Source organism: Amphibalanus amphitrite, unplaced genomic scaffold, assembly GCF_019059575.1.
Source record: "Amphibalanus amphitrite isolate SeventyFive unplaced genomic scaffold, NRLGWU_Aamphi_draft 001634F_arrow, whole genome shotgun sequence".
Taxonomy (NCBI): Eukaryota; Metazoa; Arthropoda; class Thecostraca; order Balanomorpha; family Balanidae; genus Amphibalanus; species Amphibalanus amphitrite.
The window spans coordinates 24,825-45,609 of record NW_024883127.1 but is presented as its reverse complement, the minus strand read 5'-3'; the positions used below and the strand labels follow the sequence as shown (position 1 = coordinate 45,609).

Genomic DNA, 20,785 nt, shown 5'->3' with positions numbered 1-20,785 from the left:
TCAACAGACTTTCGAATGGCATGCAAGTCAAGTCTCCGTGAGCTCTCACATGCTCACAAAGTCGTTTTAAAATGTGTCAGTTTTTCGTGAACATCCCTGTACATATCGAAAAACCGATAAACTTTTAGGCGAAAAAAGCACTATTTTAGGCCCATCTTTTATTTTTTTTTTGCGATATTAGGTAAAAACAGAAGCTTCTTATCATAGGAAAAATAAAATGGGAAATCATTCGAAGGTGGCACACTACCTTTAACGCCGCCCGAAATTCCCAGCTGTTAGTGCTCTGCGCCAGCGGCTCTGCAAGGTCGCTACCTTGGGAGGCCGCCGTAAGCCTGATCTACAGTGGCCGCCGTACACTGACTAATGGCGGCATCCGAGTGCTTAAACAGATTTATTTCGGGTTAGGTCATGGCATGTACGCTTCGGATTAAGCCTTGTTACTCCTGGTTCCCCCTGTGACGTTCTTTGTAAAGTTAATTCAACGCACGCTTGACGTAGGATGCTTGGAAACAGTGGTGAGAATCCTCTAGAAAATCGAATGACATTAAAGCTACAGCTCGTTTTAGAAGGCTTTCAATGGCAATAGGAAAGCTTGGAGGATGGGATGGAAAAAAACAAATCGCAAAATGATTCCGTCAATCGCACAAATGATTATATCATCAGGAGAAACACGGAAATGTTGCAATTTAGGCTTTTCAGTCAATCTACAACCAAAAAATTCAGAATAAGTTAAAGCAAGAAAAAAACCTTATTGCCGCAGCACTTCAACACGACGAGCGACGAGACAAACAGGAACCAGCTACTATTCTATCGTGATCCCCATGGGTAGTTTTCAGGTGAGTCTGCCACTGCCATGTGTCACTGTGATCTGCAGTGCAGTTTTTCTTCCTCACGGGCGCCGTGTCTTGCGGTATAGCATACGTTCTAGGCGTACCAATCCCATCACGGGACAATAACCATTGCGCATTCAGCCCCTATTTTTTATGAAAACGTAACCCCGGAGCGAGTGGCGCAAGGAAATGCAGCTTTGTAAAACATCTCCGTGTTGCATATCGAACCACATTAGCTCATTAAAACATACGAATGAAGGGAATGCAATAAGTCAAAGGTGGATTCCTACATATTCTTTGACAAACTAATTCTTGCGTATGTTTCCATCTACGATAGAAGACACACGATTCACTCGGAAGTTTGACCTATTCGATTATGAAGTATGGTGTGCCTAATAATGACAGCTAAATGATTTATTCAGAATGGACAAAGAGCCATAAATCATCAATGAAAAAAAAACAGATTGGGGCACGCGGAGTTCTATTGGCAGCATTGATGGCGACAAATAACATTGAAAGACACACAGTATTCACACAGTTGACCGTGACAGGACACCAGCACATGAATACACAACGTCACTTAAGCTCATATCGAAGACAAGTTCCACGAAACATTCCACTGCCACACCATTTTATGTCTAATTGTTTACGCGTTATTCATAGTCGGATACATAGCCGATATGCTGTCTGGTGTGACTGAAGTCGGGCAGGTGATCTCCAACAGGATGGAAGCCGTTCTCGTCGGCCGTCCAGTTCACCGTGTATGTGACGCCCTCCCATTCGTACGAGTACGAGCCGCTCCTCACGTAGTTGCCCGACTCGGGGACGTTGCCGGGGTAGGAGATGCCTTCCTCGCTTGCTTTGATGCCGTTGGTCGTCTCGAACCTGTATTGCATGGAAAAACAGAACGTATCAGTCCGTAAGGTGTTCTTGAATAGATCTCCACTATGGCACTATAGATTCTTGGTACACAAGTACCAAGAAATGTTATTTTATATTACATTATAATATTGTAAGACAATCAGTGTGATTCAAGTAGCTTTACAACATTAAAATACCACGATTCTAAGCGAGCTTGCAACGCTGATATCACAAAAATGCGATTTTCAATAGGAAAAATAATCAATCACCACTTCTTTATGTCACAAGCACGCAATAGCAAGAAACGTGAAAACTATGCACACAGGAGACAGTTATTTGGACTAAATCTTAAGAATTATTGGCGTTATTAGAGCGAACTTACGTGGATTTGTATGCCCCGTCTTCATCAATTCTGGATTGGTAGTTCACGATCCTGGCATATTCATCGGCAAAGGCCAGAGAAATGAAGCAAATGAGCAGAACCTGAGAGGAAGAGTTTTTGTCAAACACCACAGGGCAATGTTACCGTGTATAAGTCAGTCCAACAATCTGCGTTTTATATGAAAACTACTTTTATAACGTAAGGAGACTTCTTGAAAGGTGCTCAAACACTTCCCTTCAGCGCAAGTAACGGCTAAAGTTAAGACTAAAGTTATCTTTAGCCATTTTGCTGCGTGCGAGAAGGCTAAACCCACAATTTTGACCCACATTCTGTTTGATCCCGCTGCTATTGTTGTCCATTTTGGTGCGCTGCTTGTGTCGCTTGAGCATGTAGCACCGAAATTTTTTGTTTTTACTTGAGATACAATATTAGGACTTCACAAGCATATAGCAACACAACACAACACAACACAACACAACACAACACAACACAACGACTGAGCGCTGATGGTTGTAACTAGAAATGGGAATGATGGCATCACCATCTTCTCGATTGATGAATGACTTCATGTCTGAATTGTTGTTAGCAGGGCCGGGGCATTCCACGATAGATCGTACCACTTTTTTCCAATTTGACACCCTCATCTCTCGGAATTTGACGAGAATTGGTCTCAGGGGTAATCAGGGGCTCTGAATCCACCTGTAACAATTTCAGGCTTATCAGATAAGTATTTTTTGAGTTATGGTGTATAACATTTTTTGGATCTTGCTTTGCAGCGCTAAGTTTGGCGGGCTGTAACTCTAAGACGGATTATTAAAATGCCAAATGTTATATGACATTGAACTTGCAATGAAACAGAGATTAATATGTATTTTTGAAATTTCGAAAAATACGCTATTTTTGATATATGACATATCGAGTTTTCTTTTATTTGTATTTTTGGACTTTGGGACCAAATTTTTTTTTAATTTTTATTTCTTTAAAAAAATATTTGGCTCATTGTTAAGAAGTATGCAAAAAATTAGGAAGGTGTTCTTTCTATAAATGTATTTATTTTACGTCACGATAACGGTTTCGAATAGTGATTTCGGGAGGGGAGCTTACAAATGGCGTGGTAAAGCTGCCTAGTGACATCACGGGTTACTGAAATTTCAATTCAAGTCTGAGTCATCTGAAAAAAGTGAAAAGAGGGTTCATTCAACCCTCTTTCATATAAGCGCGAGGGTGAAAAAGGCTGTTTGGTTCTGACATTGTTTTGGACGCCAATGACCATAGCTGTCCGAGATGAAAGTTACAGGACTCATACATGGTGTCCTCCAGAGGTCTCACAACTTGTATATCTGGGAATTTTTCAAGGTTACATGAGGTCAGGTCGGTCACGTGACATCACTGTTATAAATCAATGGGGAAATATAAAAACTGTTATTTTGGCGCCAAGAATGATCTAAAACTATCCCACGTACATGGTATCGTGATTTCATGCACTCCTTCCAAAGTTCAATGCTTTACTTTTGGATTGTTAACCTTGCGTGACGTCATTTATGACGTCACTAGGGTCGTACGAGTTTTTCGTCAATAACTTCCGATCAAATGGAGCTAGAGAGTCGGGAAAGCCACCAATGGACTCGGAAAGACCTTCCGAATCGAATGATATGCCATATGATACCCTTTGCCTAGCTTCGTGGCCTGAGGGTCTCTGACCTGACCTTGACCCGAGGTCAACTACTTAAGTTGACCTCACCCTAGCCAAAAGTATACCATTCGATGCACCTGAGCTAGGCGAACACAATGATGCCAAAATCGCGATTCTGCGGCCATTTTTTTGCGAAGTTATTTACTAAAAACCGAACTCGTAACTTCAGTCACGTGACCTGACCTCAGACAATACCGGTTCACCTGAGACCTTAAAATCGGGTACCAATCGCTGCGACTTGTAACGGCACACACGCTCGTTTTTTCCGCGAGGCTCTAGCTCTATTAGAAGCGAAACGGCGTGCTGGGGTCGTATCAACCCCTCCGAAACCCATTTTGTTTGCGGGAAAATGAGGAACTTATAGAAAGAACACCTTTCTAATTTTTTGCATGTCGATTTGCAATGACATGAAGTTTATTTTGAAAAAATAAAAATGTGAAAAATTTTGGTCCCAAAAGTCATTAGAGGCAAATGAAAAAAGTTTATGGTTTTTGCTCAACAATGAAATTTTTTCTTTGGAATTTTTAAATAGTAATATTAATTTTTGATTCATCGCAAGCTTAGTGTTGTTTACTTTTTGTTGGTTGCTTAACCCGTTCTTGAGTTACCTATAGGCCATCAAACTCACCGTTACATACCGAAGTTAAAAAAATGTAATGCAATATAGGTAACCCAAAAAGTTTTGATCTGAGAAGTCTGATATTTTGCCAGGCGTCTTTGGGGCCTATGATTACCCCTAGGACCGATTTTCATTAAAATCTGAGAGATGAGGGTGGCGGGCCTAGTACGATCTATCGTGGAATGCACCAGCATTGTTTTGAGAGACCTGCTTAAACATATAATCAAGTAGTTGAGAGGTGGCTGTTGAAAGCGAGTTGAAGAAGGCGTAAGCCGAAACCTCCTCGGAATTATCAGGCCTTTTCATTACGAATTTTGGATATTAATTATAATTAATATAACCGTACTCTCATAAATGAGAGTACGATTATTTTACTTGATCAAATGACTTCATGTCACGGGTAGCAAGCAGCATTCGCGGTTTAGCCACTTCCACTTAGCACTTCTCTTTGCTCTTTAAATCTTTGAAAAATAACCATGGCCAGCGATCATCACTCATCAAAGGCTGACTTCACGCCCAATGGTGCCTTTCCAACGTATATAACACCAAATGGTATATCACAGTCCGATAAGCCCGGTTTCTCCGTCAGATCACTGGCGCAGCACGGGCGGAGCACAGGTCACGCGCTGAGCACGCATAGCGCACTGTGAGCACCAGCCGAATCACCGCACACGAGCACAGCCGGAGCACTCACGGTCCTCATGGTGGTGCCGTGATCAGATGTGCCGGAACACTGATGTCACAGACCGGGCCAGGCGCGCTTATATAGTCCACTCTCTGGCCAGGTGACCAAACCAGATCAGCGCAGGAATTCAGGGTCAGCAGAGCAGCCCACAGAGAGGAAACACGGTACTCCGCTCTCCGGAAATCACACCGACATCGGATTAGCTCCGCAGTCCATGACTGCATGATCTGAGCCAGGCTCTCGACCGGGCAGACGGCTCGAGTTGTGGCCGTCAGGGGCGAGGGATTGAAGGACATGGGGGTGTTGACAGGCAACGAATGATATTCTGGATCGAACTGTTGTTGATCGGAAAGTTACGTAAAATATCGAGCTAGCACTAAAGTATTCACATAGTCACAAAAACAAACATCAAAACAAAACAAAACAAAACAAAACAAAACAAAACAAAACAAAACAAAACAAAAAAAAACAAATAAAAGAAGTTCACGATACAGAGCCTGAGGAAGTGCGACAGCAGTACCTACATTTTGAAACCCATCCAAATTTCAACTGTAGCACTGAATCCTGGAGAGTGAGCACATAACGAGTAAGACAGGAAAAATGAAGGATAACATTTTGTTGATTAACCATCGTTTATCTTATCGACAACTCACATATGTAAAAGAATTCAAGCTAAGTTCTTTTGGCCATGATCTACGTTAAATGTATAAAAAACAATAATGTTCATCACGCTCTTCGTCCCTCCTTTCCTGATAGATCGGTATATGCATGTAACCAGTGGTTAATCCCGGATCAGAAATGTGTCTGCGGGTCTCACCTGGCAAGGACGTGGCCCCATTAGCTTCCTCCCCCGTTTGGCTAGTTGTGTGGAGCCAGATATCGAGTGTTGCCTACTCAGACACATCCCCATTGGGTAAGTGACCACTTAGATAGGCAGGAGGCAGCCTAATTACATCGCAATATTGGCAGACGGCCCTGGGGCTCTCTGATCTAGCCTCTCATCGGAGGCGGGGGATGCTGTATAAAAGCTCACCGACACCACACTCCGGCATCAGTGCAACACCCGATCACCCCAAAGCCGACCACAGTGCTCCACCATGAAGATCGTGAGTCTGACTCCGCTGCATCTGTGCTTGTGGTGTGCTGTCTGTGCGATAGTGATGCCTATAACCGTAAAATTGGAAGTTGGAAGTGAAGTGTAACGTTAAAATGTTGTTCGGTAAAATGCAGTTTTATATAGACCTTTTTATTTCTAAAAGAGCATGCCCGTGCCATTCGCCGCCAGCTCAGCGTTGCCCGGTGTTCTCAGGTTCTGCTTTTCTGTGCCGTGGCTCTGGTCGTGGCTGACAAAGAGGCTAAAATAGTGAACTACCAATCCAACATTGAAGAGGATGGATCATACAAAACCGAGTAAGTGGCGCACCGAGGGTTTTATTTTAAAGCAAATAAATGCCTAATTCTGTCCGGCCTAACTAGCATGAGTTGAGAACAATTTTGGAAACCATTTCATTAATACATACCTATAATGTAATATTGTGTTGCTTGCAGTATTTTGCTTGAAATTCATAGAAATAATTTGCAAGCCGAATATTGACGCTTACCATGGGAAATGCATCAGCATTTACATTGTATCTTACAGCTCGCAGTTTTTTGTGTGTGTGTGTTTTAGTCATTTTTCCTTGTGTTTTCTTTTACGTTATCCTATCTTATACCTTCTCCAGGTACGAGACAACCAATGGCATCAAGGCTCAGGAGGACGGCATCTCCTACCCCGGCAACGTCCCCGAGTCTGGCAACTACGTGAGGAGCGGCTCGTACTCGTACGAATGGGAGGGCGTCACCTACACGGTCACCTGGACGGCCGACGAGAACGGCTTCCATCCTGTTGGCGATCACCTGCCCGACTTCAGTTTTACGCGTGAACACATCGGTGGTATTGACGAATTCCAGTAAAACAGAACAACACCAATCGGGGCCAGAACGACTCCGCATGATATTAGATTCCGATGCTTTCAAGAGAAGACACCGACCTGCATCCCACTCCCCCGATCCTTCTGCATACTATATTTGATAGTGTTTATTTCGCCCGAATTTTAAGCAGCTCGACAATTTTTCAGTGTTGATGATGTTAACATTTGTTTTTAGTTTCATTATTTTTCATGTGTGTTTGTTTGATCTGTACTTAGTGTCAATGTTTTGTCGTCGTCCCTGATGCATCATACTTGTTTCCCTCGTGTTATATGTGAAGGTCCTCGTCAACGTAATGTGTGTCCTTTGTCCTACATGTGAACTTCATGCACTTCATAATATGCCATAAAAAACTGTTATCGTCATAAAGTGATCAAAATATATTTTCCTCAGCCAGCTTGTATTTACGGGACCCTATTACCACTAGTTTTGACGTGCATATCTATAATATAGCTTATCTATTTCAATAGTAGCAGCTTTTCCCTGACTTTAAGGCAGCCTTTCTTTCAAATAAATGTTAATCGAATAGATCAAAACATTGCTTTGCTGATCTTTTAAATGATTTCAGGAGCCCAGCAATGCTTCCCAGCCAGCCCCGCAGTAGTGTTGCATGTGCCTTGGACACTTTCTGTTAGAGGACACTCCGTTGCAGACAGTCATGACTGTCAGCCCGCCCATTTCCAAACTAATGTACGGTCGCTGCCACCTGGGGCTGGGCCACATGGTCCATAACAGTGCGCCCCGCCAACACCTAAGTGCCTTTTCTAATTCGCACCTGGGCGGCAGTTATCAGAAATTCGCAGACAACGCAGTCGGAATGAGGTCAAGGCAGGGGTCGTGTGTCAAAGGTGCGTCCGATGTCCTGCACCCGGGGCGTTTATTGTGGGATTATCTGTCAGTCATTGCACGCGGGGTCAAACACCTTGACCTTGACCTCTGGCCGGCGCGCAGACGCGTGTCTCACGGGAGTGGAGTGGTGAACAGACTTTCTGAGCTGTTTGACATCCGTCGACAGCGCAGGAACACGACTGGACAGTTCAGGTGTATATGTCCAGTTTCAAACGGATATGTTAGGTACCGCAGTGTGCCAGCGATAATCCAGCAAGGGTAGTAGTTGTCCTGGGGACACCACCCTCTCGCAAAGAGTATATGACGCACGAGAGCTTCCTACATCTAGCAATGCTGAATTGAAACGCTCCTCATGGTACGCAGACGTACTACAGCTTCGCAGGAGAATTCAATCGGGGCTTCAGAAAGAAAGATAAATAATGTTTATGAGCTTGACAACTAACAAAAAACTAGTTCATATATAAAAAGTATGGATTCATACCCACCCAAAATAAGGCTATACGTACATATTATCTTCTATTCATATCTTCGTATGTACGCATCATGATGTTCCTTTTAAAGTTTGTGGTCCAATTGGTAGAAACCAAAGGAACAAACATTATCATGAAAATACAATGTCTGCCCGAAAACAAAACTACTGATTTTAAATATGCATGATGCTTCGAAGGGTTCAAAGCTGAGCTAGCTGGCACTCGCGGCGCTCTCAAAAGCCAAAACTGAGCTTATCACCAGGATAAAACATTATTGCTCACGTATATTTTATTTACGCATGGATAAATAAAGAACACTAATGTAGATCAATCATAGATTTTTGGTCAGAGCAGAACCACGGAACATCTCTCCGTGATTACAGATGATCGTCGACGAAGCCGATGTGCTCCCGGGTGTGACTGAAGTCGGGGAGATGATCTCCGACAGGGTGGAAGCCGTTCTCGTCGGCAGTCCAGTTCACAGTGTAGGTGACGCCCTCCCAAGTATAAGAGTACGAGCCAGTCATTACGTAGTTGCCGGTATTGGGTGCGTTGCCGGGGTAGGAGATGCCGTCTCCCTTGGCCTTGATGCCGTTCGTCGTCTCAAACCTGTAAGGATGGAACGGTTGGCATCAATTGATGAAGGAACCCGTGATACAACTGAACCAGCTGTTGTGAGCTTAAATATGTACATCAGTAGGCTTTCATTTTATTACATATGGTTCGACATTGTCTTCATTGCGATCTAGGCATATTAATAGCACCTGCACATAATCGGGACATGCAGAGAAGGGAACATGACAAAGGCCTGACTGCAATCGGTAGGACAATGAAAAGAAGCGAGGAATGGGATGGTTTTTGGTGATGTGCAGGGGTCCATGGTGGTCGCCCAGTTTTGCTGGCCGGGACAGATTTATTGGAACAATTATCTCTTACGCCCAAAATGGGCAAATGTTGAACTAATTTTCTGCGTTTCTTGGATAGTTTTACTTCTATAACTGAGGACTCTTTAGCCACGACAAAAACTTCGTTGCTTCCTGAGTCGGCAACTAGCTTCCCGAGGCTCGAACCATTATGCAACCGGTCCAATTTAATTCAAACAGTACCATCAAATTTGTAACAAATTCATTGCAAAATTCATCACAGCTATTTGCTCACACGCCATGCTTTTTGAAACAAATATTTCGCACAAGCTACTTAGCTACTTAAGTCAACACGCCTAAATACTACAAGCATGTTATAAGCATGTTTTACTTACTCAGTGGCGTACGATCCATCCTCCTCGATGCCCGACTGGTAGTTGACAATCCGGGCACTCTTGTCCGCCACGGCGAGAGCCACCAAGCACAGGAGAACGATCTGGAAAAATGCGGATCACGGTGACCGTAACTCCAACAGTGTCACAGTGTCATCAATTCGTACATTTATCTCAGCTTCAGCTAAATATGGCATCAGCAATGCGTCAGAAAAGCTACGCCACATAAGTCTGTTACAGTTTCAACAACCATAGGACTGACTACAGCCTTGTCATGATCATGAGCTCTATCAAACGATTATAGTAGACACAGGAGCACGTACGGCTTTCATGGTGTTTCAGTGGGGTGATCGGCTGCTGCTCTGATGCCGGTCTCCGGCGGCACATGGCTTAAATACCCGCCACTGCCGACCGCCGCAGAAAAGCTAGATCACTGCATTTCAGGGTCAGCCACCGGGTTTTCTGAAGAATTAAGCCATCGCCTGCCTTTGGCGCCCGAGTCCGGTCGCACGGTTGCTGTGTCCGCTAAGGTCGGGGGCTTTTCCGTCCGGCGCGGCCGCCTGGGCTCCCTCTCTTCTCACACACACAGCAGTGGCTCTGGGGTGACTCGGGGGTGTTGGATAGCACACCGCTGATACTCGGCTAACCAAACCAGGCAGTGTGAAATGCGACTCTGCCATGCGTCAGCACTTAGCTGAACATAGTGAGTCAACAACTTGTCCTCATGCCTAATCCAAGTGAGAAGGCAAACCGTCGTGAGTCACGCAAATCGCTCTTCTTTGTGAAGATACAAGTAACGCCTGTATTCTAAAATCATCTACGGGTACAAATTTGATCTTTTGCAAGGCATGATATTGTGTGTATCTTTCTTAAAAACACATAAACACATGCGCATGAGCAATAAACATTCGTTTGCCTCTATTATTTCCATTAAATATCCCAACGTCAAATTTCACCAGCTCAATTCATTCAGAGGCGAGTTAAAACAGCCAAAGATAAAAAACCAATAAGTATGGCAACAGTATCAACACAATAATAAAACCATTAAGCATAAAAAATGAGGCAAAAGTAGCCATAAGTGCCTGCTCCCCGACCTTAGCTAAATCTTGGAACATTGTGCATAATCGGCTATGAAGTGATGTTAATAGCTCGATTTTTAGTTTCTATTATGCATCACCATAGCTGTACGTTCTATCTGGGTATATCTTAAGGCGTAATTTCATTAGTGTTTCGGACCTTTAGAAGATCCAACATTTCATTTTTGAAACTTCAAGTACATGACATCAAACAGACAACGCAAACCTTTCGAGATACAGTTGCTCGGTGCGACGATATCTATGGGGTCCAGCACTGTTCCCAGCAGGTCATCCATCCGATACAAGATTATCCTTGTTGTGCTCTGCATAGGGGCACCGCGCTCGTGTCTGGGCTTTGCATCATTGCTTGTGAGTCGTGACTACATGCACTTCGCAATACGCAGTGTATTGGCCCACTTATACCTATTCCGGTGGACTTTGTCAACCGTTTTAAAAAAGAGGGAGATGGATATTAGCCCCTAGTTGAATCAACTCAAGCTGTAAGTATTGCAATAAAGATCAAAACCGTCCGAATATGTTTGCTGTTGTAGCTTGTAAACAAGACAACTGATGCACAAAGGTAAGAAAACAACAGCTCTATGGAAATTATAAGATTTTACTCCTAATTCGGCGCAAGACTGGTTCAACAGGTGCATCAACCCGGTTATACTGCCGTAAATATTTCATTGCGCAGAAGTTCGTAGCAGTTTGACAAGCCATAGCAGCTGGATCAGATCCAGCAGGTCCTGCCCTGCAGTATCCAGCATGTCCTCCCGACCATGATCCAGTAGTTACGACACTAGCGAGCGCTGCGCACCACAGTCTACATGCTCTCAATAAGGAGTGTCACACATCTTAGGCCGTTTTATCCCATGCGCGAGGGGAGACAAAACCATGCTGAAGTTGCGAAAGGAGACCAACAGTGAACACCCGGGGCGTTAGATTAATGTCGAATGCCCCTCCTTAGCTAACCAGCTTAAGGATGAGGCGTTACATGCCCAGGTCAAGGAGAGCATCCATGTTGGTAATCTATTATTGGTGCTTGGGATTACTAGTGCTATAGGCAGTTGACACCCCTGAATAACCATCGACCATCTTTATATTAGGTTAGTTATATGGATTGACAATGGACACAGTGGTAAGCACAGTTGGAATAAGGCTCTTAGCTGGGGTACTGTGCAGCTGTGTACCTCATCTAACCGGCAAAACACATGCATATTCAAATGTAAATATACCAACTTCACCATATTCGACAAAGCATTCGAATTCTTCATTCCCATGGTCATCAAAGGAAATTCGTAGCACAAAAAGACGGACACAAGGTACTACCTCCCATGCTTTCGGCACTGTGTAAATCAGCGAAAAATCGCCCCTGGGCTGTTGTAACCTGTCAGTTCCGTCCCGCAGCCGTCACCCACCGCTGGGAACTCGAGTGGCCTCTCTGTACCACCATTCTTTACCGGCGGATACAATCTGGGGCGGCCGCGGTGCTCTGCAAGTGAGGGGGCGCTGGGGAGTGCGATCCTTCGTGACGAACCGCTGCAGAGAAAGGTCGACAGGAGAGCGAGAGAGAACGGGGAGGGCGTGTGGGACGCCCCTCCTCTCTGACTGGATTCTCAGCCGCCGTCCGCGGCCGAATATCGGCTAATTATCGACCAGGTAAAACGCGCCTCAGGTGGTGGTGACAGCGGTGAGCCGATGTTCAATAGAGATGTTATCGGGAAGAATGTTTAATGATGGCAGAAGGTAATCGTATGGATCATTTCTATTTCTAGAGATGATTACTGACCTGACCATCTTCAGAAAATAGCAATCCCGAGATACCATGGCACGATGAATGATGATATTATAGATATTTGATATGATCCATACATCTCAAGGCTTGCCTTTCAGAAATCAATTGCCATCGGCCATTACTTATTGGACAAGTAACTAGTTAGGAAACTTGACAAGCAATGGCTTGACAAGCAAATATAGGTATGTTTCGTTGTCAAGCTGGTCTTTGATGTTTAGGGAAAAAGTCTGGATTGAACAGATAGGTACTTAAGCACCGGCTAAGTAAAATCAAAAATTAAATGTGAGTGCTCCGCATATTAAAATTTTCGTGCACGCACATACCTTCCCAACGCCTCATTTGGGTGTTTATAAACTCAATACGCATTCCGCATACCATTCGGACCGACGTCTATGCCAGTGACTGACGATGACAGAAAACCGGAACCTCGACATAAGCCGGCGTCTGACTCGCCCGCTCCGCCACAAGTCGGACTTTGCCGAGGATGATATCACAGCCGTCTTAGCGAAATTGCCCGAGACGTGTATCCTCTGCTTTCATTCATTGTACGTCCACTACTGCGGCCAGTGTAATGCCATAAGAAATGACTCCCGAGTCATTGGGCGGACAGGTGAGCCTTTGAGTCAAGCTCATCTGCTGTGATCGTAGGTATATATGATGGAGTCATGCGCGTTAAGTTCATAGTAAATCAACGCGATCCGCCTTGTCGCGAAAAAACCAATCTTCATTTTTCTGTTGATCAAAAGCGCGTCGCAGTAAGGCGTTGCACGGTGAAGACCTCTCCAAGGCTCCTCCACACCAGAGCACCCCTGGCCGGGCGGTAACGCTGGCCAATTCATCATAACGGCACTAGCTCGCGCTCGTGGACGGGATGGGACCGTGAGGTGTCCTTAGCGGGGACGCTGGCGGATACCGTCCTCACCTCACCCGGCCATCCGGGGTCGGCAGGCATCCGGCAGCCGTGGCGGCCGGCCTCCCGCCGCGACCTCTGACGTCATCAGGCGGACCAGTGACGTCAGAGCGGCGGCACGCCGACCTCAGCGGGGACGTCTGATGAAGACGGCGGCCAGCGGACACTGCCCCCATCGGCCGCCTCCAGCCGTGCAGGACGCCTGCGTGTCCGAAGGGCTGATCCTTTGGACATTCACGTCTGTGTGCATTCTGACTCACCATTGCAGTGAAACTGCATATAAAAGGCGAGTGAATGCACAGCAACACGAACATACCTATGACAGCGATAGAAAACAAGCTAATTAAAGTAGCGCGTAGAATCGATGGTCGACGTTGCATGAAACGGGCCGCAGTAAGGGCTTGGTTGACAGCCCATCCAGCAGGGGATGGGAGGGGATAAATATCACCGGCCTCGAGTTGAATAGTGTGTGTATGGCAGCCATCCTGTCTGCCCCAGCCCGACACGGCCCGCCGCGCGCGTCTTTAATGTGTCAGCATTAGGCACACATCTCAGCAGATTATGCGCATTTGAATACACCGAAGCATGCTGTAAAAGAAAAGGATCGGACAATCATGACATCACACAGGCGAAGCCACTTTTGGATTCATAGGTAGGCACAGTTCCAAGCGGTGGTTAGGTCATTCAAGTGAGCTTGGTGCAGACCAGATATTTCATCCATGGTATTATCGATTATCTTACGCAGGGATGCGGAGCCGGAGCCGGAGCCGGAGCCGGAGCCGCCGGAGCCGGCATATTTTGCCCGGAGCCGGAGCCGGAGCCGGAGCCGTGAAACAATATAGCCCGGAGCCGGAGCCGGAGCCGGAGCCGTCAAAAAAGGGGGCGACTCCGGCTCCTTTTCTCAAGAGGAAACAATTATTTACCTAGTTCGGTTTGACAGTACAAGGCGTAAAACAATGTGGTATTCAAAATAGCCTTGTTATACAAATACAGAAGCAACGTGTACCAATCCCATCGCCTTTTTTCTTCCACCCGTATTTAATTGATCGCATAGGGGATGTACTGAGTAGAAGCCGGAGCCGGAGCCGCCGGAGCCGGAGCCGCCGGAGCCGGATCATTTTACTCGGAGCCCGAGCCGGAGCCGGAGCCGCCATGACATTTCACCCGGAGCCGGAGCCGGAGCCGGAGCCGATTTTTTTCTCCGGAGCCGGAGCCGGAGCCGGAGCCGTCTGAAATTTCCACGGCTCCGCATCCCTGATTGTAAGTATGTATATCATAATTCATCGTTAATTCTCGCCGGCCGATGGGGGTGCCGACCCCAACACGTTTTTTTCGCAATAGCTCGGCACACGTCGGGGATAAAGAGTTGAAACGGGGCATACCTGACCTTTGACTCAAGCCGGATCTTATGACAACAACTGAATTTTCAGGTCAGGTCAGATCAATGACCTATGTCGTCGTAAGTAAACCTCTGCACGGTCCTAAGATGTCGCAACTTTGAAACACCCTCAGAGCCAGAGTAGCTTTCACAGGAGGTTGAAAATTTAGAGGAGTTAGTATTCTTTAGAGGTCCCACAACTTGTTTTTCTCAGATTTCTCCTAAAGGTTATCTGAGGTCAGCTTGGTGACATGACCTCACCATTATAAGTCGATGGGGGAACTATGGAAATTATTATTTTGGCGCTGAGAATGATGTAAAACTACCTATCTCAAGCACATGGAACGTGATAACATGAACTCCTCGCAAGGTCTCATGTTCAACTTGTGTATCCTTGACCTTGCGTGACGTTACCCATGATGTCACCAACGCCATAAGAGTTTTCCGTTAATAACTCCCGATCAAATTGAGCTAGCGAGTCGGGAAAGCCAACAATGGACTCGGGAAGGCCTGCCGAATCGAATGATATGAAATATGACGTCCTTTCAGCAGCTTTGTGACCTGAGCGGTTCTGACCTGACCTTGACCCAAGGTCAACACTTAAAGTTGATCTCACCCAAACGAAAAAGTATCTAAATCATCATGGGCGTAGGAACCTCACGAAAAGTGGTGTGTGTCTGGGGGGGGGGAGGGGGACAGCGAAACTTCAATGTCACTTTGTGGGAGCCCAATATCCATATGAAGAAATTATTTGCAGTTTTGTGCTCATCTCACCTTGTTGGACCATTTTCTGCTCTTAGTTTTGTATTTAAATCAAAAATAAGATTTTTCTTTTTTAAATGGCTGAAAAGTGGGGGGCATAGCTCCCTGCCCCCCCCTGTTCCTATGCCTATGTATATCATACGACGCGCTTAATCATAGAACAAACACGATGGTGCCAAAATCGCGGTTCTGCGACTATTTTGGCAAAGTTTTTTTACCAAAAACCGAAGCCGTACATTGAAGCACTTGACCCGACCTCAGAGGTCAATGGCTGACCTGAGACCTTAAAATTGTGTACTAATCGCTGCATCTAGTAGCGATGCACACGCTCTTTTTTCGCGAGGCTCTAGCTCCATTGGGGAGAAACGGCGAGAGGGGTCGTACCCTCCCTTCGGGCGAAGCGTATGTCGAAAACCAATATAGGTCCGGCGAAGGTTAATCTATTGTGAAATGATCAAAGTTCTAATTAAGAAAGGGAAAATATGAAACCAAAATAACGGTCTGATTGACACATTTAATTAGGTACGAGAACTCACCGCATTCCTTATTTTGGTTTCGTGATTTATCAATCGGAAGTATTTTTACCGAGATAGTCAACGCAAACATTCCGATATTTATCTTCAAGGTTTCTGACGACGATCCATAAGTTCAACGCATGGTAACTGCACTAACTGTAGCGACCACATGACGCTGTCGTGTGAAATAAATAACTGCCATTTCGAGACAGATGAAATAATTAATAACCATGCCAGCCTGGGTATGACTTCATATCTCTAAAAAAATGGCACCGGTCCTTCAAACTGTGCACCCCATATCAGTGCAACAACATAAGTTCCTGATGAACCGAGACCCTGGCCCAAATACCTGCGAGCTAGGCACGCAGACCATTGTTTCGTTACCATGGCACGCTAATCGACAAGGTCGAATGATACAAGACGTGCGATCGAACCGCGATCGACCGTCCATAGACTTGTATAAAAATGGCTGGATGTAACAAATATGAAAAACAATGAATACTTCAGGACGTAAAAAGATGGATTGATGGCATTTGGTACCTAACAAAAATTGCATATTTTAAATAAAAACAACAATACAGTAGAGAGAAGCACCTTATACTCGCGATGAAGGCCTTTGGTCCGGCGCGTAAGGCAAAGCAGCTTGAAACTTCCCTACTACCATCATGAGGTATCGAAGCATATAACTTGTCACAAAAAAGAGTGAACATATTCGAGTCATGAGTGAATAATCAGATAGCATACGATCGGATCACCAATACTCACCATCACGGCATCACGAATAACTTGTTTTCTTCCTGCTCCTAAATCGACCGGCCATGCAGTGGGCGGTGGAGCACATTCGCTTTCACGTGATATCCACCCAGAGTCGGACGTAATACCACGAGCACGCAGCCACCATCGTAAATTGACCGCCACACAGTCACAACACGTGGTCGGCTGCGGGCGAAAACCGCTCAGATTCTGGGAACACCTGGCCACAAAGGCGGCTGACTGCGATCCGAGTTCCTGCGGTGAGCCTACAGCGGCCTTACAGGTGTCGGGCCTGACAGGCTGCGTCTTAGTCGGGGAGTTCAGGTGCACGAATTATTGAACATATCGAATCGAATGGTTCAGACTCGACGTGACTTACGGGATCATTACGTTATGGCTCATAGGCCAGGAGATTATGATTTTCAACTCATCTTACGGCATTGGAGCCAATGCTATTTCACTAATATCACTGCATTTTACAAATAATTATAGCGTCAAAGTGCAGTGCTAGGATAATATGACAGTAGCGGCGGAACACCTTCAATTAAGGGGGCGAGCACTGCCGACTTTTGGTCCCATTATTTCCATCCAATATCCATAGGGCTATTAAAATGGCAAAATCAAGGGGAACACGGTGCCCCGGTGCACTCCCCCCCCCCGTCCGTTCCGCCACCTATGAATATGATCCCCAATTCCCCATTATTAAAGCTAGAAACTAGATGGAAGCCACTGGAATGAAAAAGAGATATACGTCCGTGGCCCATGGTTGGTACAGCATAGAGTGCAGTGAGAGGTCACTCGTCTCTGAGACAGACGGGGATGGTCGCGATTGGTGGGACCGGCCAGTAGAAATCAAGTCAAGTGGGACGAACCGTGTCCGGCTTTGATTGGCACGTTAAATCTTAGCATCCAGTCTCCCGATGCAAGACATATTTGCCCGAACGTTGGTGGTAGCAGGGCCTGCGCCTGCTTGGTGTTGGTGTAGGCTAGGGCTACCTATGTCAATCCGTACATCGAGTTCAAGTTACTTTGAAATTAAAATAATAAAAAACATCGACAGCTGACTTTATTACAAGCTAAGGGCTTAAGGAGACCAGAAAGAATTGCAATTTAACGATGCTTGATCGTTTAATACTGTTTCAATGTTAACAGCTAAAACCAAAGGTTGGCCTAATGCACAGCAACAATAAAGCGATAACAAAATGCGCCCGCGACATCAAGAGATAGGGTGATTTTTCGCGGACCGTTGCACCCAATGACCTGCATCTAATGAATAATGCAGCTGAACGCCTCGCTCGGACGAGCGATTGATTGACTTTTCCATTAACAAGTTAACCAGATAAAAGTGAAGAAAACAAAGGCCCGCTGAGTCTGAGATAAAATTCAATTTTTAGGTCCACGTCACATGCATCACACACGTGCTTAGCTAGCTACAACAAGCACGGACGCCAAACAATCGACAGCTACAGAAATAAAAGAACTGCAGAAGCTTCTACGGACATTTGGGTACGTCACCGAGCTGCGCTGTGGCCTCGGGGGCTGACGGGCCTTGGGGCTGACGAATTCATCACTCTTCCGGTATCAGTATGGTCGGTCAACAGTGCAGTGGTGCCGTCATGCCGTCCAGAAGTTGGTACTGCTATATCCAGGATTTTTCCTTTGAGCTTCGTAATGCACAATTTTCCATCGTGCTAGCAGTTAGGTACCAGCACGAGTTAGGTACGGCAAGCACCGTCTTTCAAGCATCAGGAAACCGTTCACACATTTCAATGTCCTTCACTAGCCCTTTCTTTCCCTAGACCCAGTCACAGATTGTCAACCAACTTCCTCACTCCTCACTTTTCACTCGGCGTCAGTGTATGGAGCATTGACTCTATGATCCCACCACCTCACTACGCACTTCCGCAAAACAAACTGAGCCATATGTCGCCGGCGGCGAGCGATCCGTCCGATCAGGGGTCATGTTTCGGCCGTCTCGTCTCCGCGAGGCGCGACTTCTGCTGGACGCTGATTGGTGGAGAGCGGCGTCTTGACAGAGTCGGGTCACCGCCCGAGGCAGCCGATCACATATCAACAGACGGCGAGGAAGGGAGGAGAAAGAGGGGAGGGGCGAGAGAGTGACGTGAAAATGGAAATGTAGCTGTTGGACTACAGAGTCGGAGCCGGTCCCGGAACTTTGAGTCTGAGTCAGAGTCGCTTGGGGCACGCAGATTTAGCCTGAGATCGAGTTGGAGTCGTAAAAATCTTTTTAAATGTCCACTCTGATACAATCTACTTGGATAAAATTGTGCTTATGGTTTGTCTGTAGGTAAAATGTAGCTACCGTCCCGCATTCATATAACCCGCGCCCCGCTGGGGCTCCTGGACTTCCACGCCCTGCTGGGGGAGGGTGTTAAACATCCCCTCCTGCCCCTGCCTCCTGCCTCCTGGCTCTTGGGTCACGTATATGTAGTGACACGCGGTAGGAGGCGGCGTTCGAAAGAGCGTCAAAAATAATGACGAGATTACTCCGGTCATTTTAAAGTCGGATCAAATGTCAGGTTACCAGAGGACAGGTCATCAATAGTCAAATTTTGCGCCTATTTCGACCTTTTTTGACGAGCCGGCACATAACTTGCAAACAAATAAAGCTACAGCGCCTCAGAAAAAGGCATTTGATCATGGGTGTCGATTTCTACATATAGGCTTGGTATAGGGCCCGAGCCATAACCAATAATTTCATAATTTTAACATTAACCCTATGGTGGTGCATGGTAAGAATGGCTTTGCTACCCAAAATTAACCATTAGAGCCCTACCAATAAATTCCGAAAAAGTGACGCCCGTGCATTTGATAGCCCTTTAGCGCTCTTCCTGAGAAAATCTCTCAGATTTGACTTAAGGATGATTAGGTCCTTAGGCCCGCAAGGAAAAAACTGCCAAAAATATACCGTATTTTGGCAGAAAATGTTTTCTGCAATAACTTTTAACCTTGCTTTTGACTTACAACTTGCGTGAGCTGCATACTTTGACATGCGTCGTGCTCCTCACGTCAAGACGGGTCGAACAAACTATACCTATCGTGAATCACCGACCAACTGGTCCTGAGTGACCCAAAGTAGCCCCAAGGACCCCAATCCAGCCTCTAACGGGTCTGCGGGATACTACTAGTGAGGAACGCAAATCGACATCTAAGGGGTCTAAGGGGTCGACATCGTAGCCTCTAAGGGTGTTGTACCGGCTTCTTGGGATCCACACTCATCCAAGTACCGAATCGTTTTTGGAGGGCGAACTGGAGCTCTTTTCATTATTTTCTTGTCTGATAGAGGATCGGGAGTAGCTGCACAGGGGCCCGTCTAAAGGGGATCCACCGGATCCGCTGTGCCTTCTCCATGAAAAGATTTGCCCTGCTCAATCGGGCGTAACGTCAGTCACCGATGTCCGATTCTACCCGTCATTTTTTTTTTTTTTGTAATTAAAAACGTTTTTACTTTTACATGCAAGAACAATTTCATCAATGCGCGTTCCTCGCTCCATGGCGCGTTGAAATACTACCTAAATAAAATGGACTTGAATTACCTGAGAAAGGTAGAATTAAACTCCAAATTTGATTAATGATTCTCCCCCTAACCCGAAATGCCTATAACCCGAAATGCCTGGCGACGCCTGCACTGTAGCTATGCTATAGACGTAGGGGAAGCGGGGGTAGCACCGCCATGTGGGAAACACCGCCATCCTCTCTATCGGCAAAACTCTGAATTGTAAATGTAAACACCCGCCATTTCGGTGTCCGAACGGAAACGGGACGCCGCGTGAGGTAGGTTTCGCTAAGATTTATTTGATTTTGAGATCACAATTGCCCATTTTGTGAATTTCAAACCATCGTTGTAATCATTTGGCATGTTTGAGCAGCAAGTAAGTGGTCATTTCAAGTCAAAATGCCTTGATTTTTACGTTAAATTTGAGGGCATGAAGTGCTCTTTGTTGAGAAAGGAATTACAGAAGA

The 20,785-nt window shown here is 45.9% G+C and overlaps 2 protein-coding genes across 2 annotated transcripts; one reads left to right on the top strand and one right to left on the bottom strand.

The window, feature by feature from the left end:
• Positions 1-1,483: 1,483 nt before the first annotated feature.
• Positions 1,484-10,081, bottom strand: LOC122374278. Its single transcript, XM_043352921.1, has 7 exons — positions 9,936-10,081; positions 9,616-9,716; positions 8,739-8,966; positions 8,003-8,066; positions 5,080-5,118; positions 2,074-2,174; positions 1,484-1,715 (listed from the first exon to the last, which is right to left on the bottom strand). Exons 1-7 carry the CDS (start codon positions 9,942-9,944, stop codon positions 1,484-1,486), a joined length of 774 nt encoding a protein of 257 aa, XP_043208856.1. The 5' UTR covers positions 9,945-10,081.
• LOC122374279 (cuticle protein CP14.6-like) lies at positions 6,071-7,434 on the top strand. The gene is made up of 3 exons (XM_043352922.1): positions 6,071-6,176; positions 6,380-6,480; positions 6,792-7,434. Exons 1-3 carry the CDS (start codon positions 6,168-6,170, stop codon positions 7,021-7,023), a joined length of 342 nt encoding a protein of 113 aa, XP_043208857.1. The 5' UTR covers positions 6,071-6,167; the 3' UTR covers positions 7,024-7,434.
• Positions 10,082-20,785: the final 10,704 nt, after the last annotated feature.

Bases quoted from the DNA above. Each gene is read 5' to 3' on its own strand.
- LOC122374279 (XM_043352922.1), top strand. The intron at 6,481-6,791 runs GTAAGTGGCGCA...TACCTTCTCCAG, and splicing joins GATGGATCATACAAAACCGA to GTACGAGACAACCAATGGCA.
- LOC122374278 (XM_043352921.1), bottom strand. The intron at 5,119-8,002 runs GTGAGACACGCG...CTGTGACATCAG, and splicing joins CTGTTCACCACTCCACTCCC to TGTTCCGGCACATCTGATCA. The intron at 1,716-2,073 runs GTAAGTTCGCTC...CATGCAATACAG, and splicing joins GACGGGGCATACAAATCCAC to GTTCGAGACGACCAACGGCA.